The 4,743-nt window shown below is 38.7% G+C and overlaps 2 protein-coding genes across 2 annotated transcripts; one reads left to right on the forward strand and one right to left on the reverse strand.

Moving 5' to 3' along the window:
* Nucleotides 1–595: 595 nt before the first annotated feature.
* On the forward strand, nucleotides 596–2,667 carry Nop56 (Nop56 ribonucleoprotein). Its single transcript, XM_065236036.1, has 2 exons — nucleotides 596–852; nucleotides 1,005–2,667. The coding sequence occupies exons 1-2, from the start codon at nucleotides 850–852 to the stop codon at nucleotides 2,502–2,504; spliced, it is 1,503 nt and encodes a 500-aa protein (XP_065092108.1). The 5' UTR covers nucleotides 596–849; the 3' UTR covers nucleotides 2,505–2,667.
* On the reverse strand, nucleotides 2,421–4,004 carry LOC135712939 (abscission/NoCut checkpoint regulator). The gene is made up of 3 exons (XM_065236037.1): nucleotides 3,836–4,004; nucleotides 3,614–3,771; nucleotides 2,421–3,551 (listed from the first exon to the last, which is right to left on the reverse strand). The coding sequence occupies exons 1-3, from the start codon at nucleotides 3,881–3,883 to the stop codon at nucleotides 2,756–2,758; spliced, it is 1,002 nt and encodes a 333-aa protein (XP_065092109.1). The 5' UTR covers nucleotides 3,884–4,004; the 3' UTR covers nucleotides 2,421–2,755.
* Between the last annotated feature and the right edge of the window lie 739 nt (nucleotides 4,005–4,743).

Here is a 4,743-nt window from a genome sequence, read left to right on the forward strand (position 1 = left end):
TAAATACAAGAAAAATGCCCGAGCACATTAAAATGGTACAAATACAAGTACTCGTAAACATTTTACTTGCATTGAAAATGTATTTCGTAAGAAATTGCGGATTTTCTGATATTCTCCATACTGCAAAAATGATTTTACCAGCACTGGCGGGGCGACATCTCTCTACTTTTCGGTGTAACTACCACACAAATGAAGTAATTAATTGTATTCATCTATATTAAAATATCAAATAGTAATGAACTCGTGCACTTTTTTGCATTTAAAACTGCTTATCAGGAAGATAATGAATAGAAACTAAAATCTCCATACATTTTCAAACGGCTTCATATCACTCTTATAAATAAGTACGGACGATATCACAAATGGCGCAATTATATCCCGTATGGTTAGTACGGTAGCCCGAATAGGTGGTTAAGCACTTTTTATGGTTATTTTGTATGCACTGTATTTGTAAAACAACAAAACATGATTAATTAAGAAAAAAAATCGTCAATACAGAAAATACAGATTTTTTAATAGAGTGGATACAGATTTTTTATAAAACCACCTGGCAGCTCTGATCAAAACACAGATGTCAAGCGTCAAGTTCAGAAAACGGACACTCGGTCGTGTGTTTTTCTGAAAATGTGTTGTTGACCGTGCTTGTTCCGGATAGTCCAGGTCACAAATTTCAATAATCGTTTCCAATTGAGTTTGGACATCAGTGGACGAAGTGACTAAAGTATGCACTAATTAAAAATATATTTGAACAATTGAATGTAAAGTGGTTAACACGATATCGACAACTAAGCAGTGTTTGGGGACGTGCTGTACAATCCATTACGGCTGCTGCTGAATAACGCTGCAATAATGGTAATTTGGTTATTATAAGATGAATATGGTTTATATTCTTGTCTCATTCCTGTATTGTTGGGTTTTTTTTTTATTAATCCTAAATATACATTGGAATAATCGATCCGGATAAAAGAACCATGCATAACCTCAATCATTATTTACAATTCTAGGCTTTGTACATACTCTACGAACACGCTGCCGGCTATGCTGTGTTTAGCGTTAAGGAGTTTGAGGAGATTTCGATGCTACTTCCGCAGGTGGAACAATCAGTAACAGATTTGTCCCGTTTTAACTCGATCGTAAAATTGTTGGGATTCTCTCCCTTCAAGACCGCCGTTGCTGCATTAGAAAATGTCAATGCCATCTCGGAAGGAATTGTACCCGACGATTTATCTGTTTTCTTGGACAGTGTCCTACCTAAAGCGTCCAAGTCTAACAAATTCACCCTTGGTGTTGCGGATCCGAAATTAGGTGCGGCTCTATCGGAAGCATTGAAGATCCAGTGTTCGCATATCGGAGCAGTTCCAGAGATCCTACGTGGAGTTCGCCACCATTTTCCGAAGCTGGTGAAAGGATTCTCCGATAAGAGCGCTGGGGTCGCTCAGCTGGGTCTTGGCCATAGCTACTCCCGTTGCAAGGTCAAGTTCAACGTTCATCGGTCGGATAACATGATCATTCAATCTATTGCCCTGCTAGATCAGTTGGACAAAGATATTAATACATTTTCGATGAGGATCAGAGAGTGGTATTCGTACCACTTCCCAGAGCTGGTGAAAATTGTACCTGATAATTATCTGTTTGCCAAATTGGCCCATTTCGTCAAAGATCGTAAGTCCCTTTCGCAGGATAGTTTGGAAGGCCTGGAGGAAATCGTGATGGATTCGGAGAAAGCTCAAGCTATTATTGACGCCTCCAAAATGTCAATGGGAATGGACATTTCTGTAATTGATTTACTCAACATTGAAATGTTTGCCAAGCGAGTAGTGAATCTGTCGGAATATCGACACCAGTTGTCAGAATATCTTCACTCAAAAATGACTAACGTGGCACCAAACTTGCAGTCCTTGATTGGCGATCAAGTTGGAGCAAGACTTATCTCTAAGGCAGGCAGTCTTACTAATTTGGCCAAGTATCCCGCATCGACGGTGCAAATTTTGGGCGCAGAAAAAGCCTTGTTCAGAGCTTTGAAAACCAAGAGTAACACCCCAAAGTATGGTTTGCTGTTCAACTCGTCTTTCATCGGAAGGGCGAACGCTAAGAACAAGGGTCGTATTTCGCGGTTCCTAGCCAACAAGTGCTCGATCGCATCCCGTATCGATTGTTTCACCGAGAATCCCAATAGTGTTTTTGGCGAAGCATTGAAGCAGCAAGTGGAAGATCGGCTTAAATTTTATGAATCTGGTGAAGCCCCTCGCAAGAACGCAGAAGTCATGAAGGAAGCGATCGAAGCCGCGGCTCAGGTCAGTGTCACTCAGCAAAGTGCCAAGAAAAAGAAGAAGAAGAAGGATAAGAAACGCAAACGTGAGGACGACGACGATGCTAATGGCGATGAAACACTCAACGAAACTGACAATGCTAATGGCACACTCGTAGAGGCAGAACCAGAAGTTGAAGCCGAACCTAAGAAGAAGAAAAAGAAGAAGAACAAAAATAAACCCACAGAGGAGTAAGATGTTTTGTGAAGGTATCGTATAAGTACAATATTTCTTTTTCATTTGGTATATTTTCTTTCTGTATGTGTTACTTCAATGCAGATACAAGCATTACATTTAAATTTAGCTATTAATTTCCTGCTTCCTCGAGAATAGAGTAACTACCTATATAAAACAATAATTGTAGTTATTATAATCCATCCGAAAATCCTCTATTATTTTTTAGAAAATCAAAAATTAATTAACAGAACTATCACATCAGGTGAATATTAGCTTCCTCCTTTCGTGATGGGTTTGAACGGTTTGGTTTCGTGCTTCCGGTAGTCTTCGTCGTCGTCGTGACATTCTTTAAAACATCCACGACAGAACAAGTCTCCTCCACAGCTTACACAACGAATGATGGCATCCTCATTGCAAATAGTACACCATGGTAGTTCTTCTGTTTCTGATGGATCCAAAGGAGTAGGAATGTCGAGATTGTTCAATTCGTCTTCATCTTCCTGTGAGTTTTTCTTGCAATCGATAGCTGCTTCTTCCAAGAATCGGACAGCCAATTTCTTTGCAGCTTCATCTTCGGTTTCTTCGCTTTCTTCATCCGAATCCGGCAGCTGCTGGTTTCCTTCCATTTTTGCTTTATCATCGGTTGAACCACCTTTCAATGCAGCTAAACGTTTTTCGATATCATCGATGGCTGCCAACCGATAATTACCCATTGAATCGTGAATGTCCTGTTCCTGCGCAAACTGTGTCATCAAATCTTTTATCTGTTCCTCTTCGCTACGGTTATCTTTTTGCAGTAGAATTTTTTTATTTGCCTCCGCGTAGTCCTTGTACTCCACCCCTTTTAGGGCAGCCAGCCTTTTCTCTATATCGATAAGACTAGTTCCAGCTGAAGTCGATGCTTCTGGTACCTGTTGATTACTGTCATCTTTCTGCTTCAACGCAGCAAGTCGTTCTCGAATCATAGCATCGTCATCTGTTGTATGTTCTGGCACCGTTACTGGTCTAATAATGTCCACTATTATTTGGGAAGATTCTACAGGCACATCCAGGATAGAAGTGTCGCTGCAAATGATTAGAATGAAAATAATCCACCTTTTGAAGTAGTTAATTTTTTAACTGCAAACCTCGATAACTTTTTTGAGCCTTTATTCGTGTTTGGGTCGTTCCTTGATTTAGAAAACTCATAGCAGCGCAGACAAACATCTTTATTTTTGCCATCGATTTTCATACGAAATTTCAAGCACTTGGAACAGAAAGAATATTTACACGAAGGACATCCATTCTGGAAGACACGATAACGTTTAAAATAAATAAGAATATACACGTACCTACATTTTTACATTTACCTCTCTCAAAAACAAACCAAACGCCTTAGTACAACCGTTACAAGCCATGAATATTTCTCGTTTTTTTTTTTTTTACTTTATTGTGTCCTTATGGACGGCTAAAACGTTCTCGTTAGTTAGTTTTTCAAGTTGTGTACTTTTATGAGTAAACATTAATTTTCGCTATATCAGTGCCAACATTTCAAAGGGGCGTAATTTCTTTTGTAAAAAATGGTTTCAGCTATCGATTTCTCGCAAATCAAAGCCCATCCCTTACAATTAACAATGCTAGCTAGTAAAGGAAACATTCCTTTACCTGCTGGTGTTATGATTCTTCATGAGTAAGTTTTTATTCACGAGAAATCGACGGCTAAAGCCATTGTTTACAAATGCAATTACGCCCCTTTGAAATGTTGACACTGAATTATACTGATGACGATCACACGGAAACCGCAAAATACGCAAAAATGACTATAAAGGACTCAATTTTGACTATAAAGTATGCATATTCGGCTAAAACGGGACTACACCTAAAATGTGTGTATTTTTTACACATTTTATGAGTATCTGGTACTCATAAATGCATAAAATTTATTCATTTTTGTACTAGTAATTACTCATAAATGTGTAAAATTTTACTCATTTTGTGGGTAGTCCCGTTTTCATTCAAAAATGAGTTTTTTTGAGATTACCGTGCAGGCGATTCTGATACACGCTATTTCAAAACTACCTAAATTTGGTTAGAATCAACCCAGATCGGTTAAAACTGAACCTACCCAAAAATGGGTAAACTGTGTTGGGAGTTACAAGTTGACAAATGAACAACATCGACATGAATCCGATCGACGTTGTTAATTTGTCAACTTGTCACTCCCAACATAGTTTACCCATTTTTGGGTAGGTTCAGTTTTGAGATTCTGGGTGGATTA

The sequence above is a fragment of the Ochlerotatus camptorhynchus genome, unplaced genomic scaffold, assembly GCF_037179485.1.
Source record: "Ochlerotatus camptorhynchus isolate MF236.1 unplaced genomic scaffold, CSIRO-AGI_Acam_v1.1 ptg000521l, whole genome shotgun sequence".
Lineage (NCBI taxonomy): Eukaryota > Metazoa > Arthropoda > Insecta > Diptera > Culicidae > Ochlerotatus > Ochlerotatus camptorhynchus.

Excerpts from the sequence above, each read along its gene's own strand:
- LOC135712939 (XM_065236037.1), bottom strand. The coding sequence starts at position 3,883 with ATGGCTTGTAACGGTTGTACTAAGGCGTTTGGTTTGTTTTTGAGAGAG. Across the intron at positions 3,772-3,835 it reads TTGGTTTGTTTTTGAGAGAG|AATGGATGTCCTTCGTGTAA; the intron begins GTAAATGTAAAA and ends CGTGTCTTCCAG. Across the intron at positions 3,552-3,613 it reads GGCTCAAAAAAGTTATCGAG|CGACACTTCTATCCTGGATG; the intron begins GTTTGCAGTTAA and ends AATCATTTGCAG.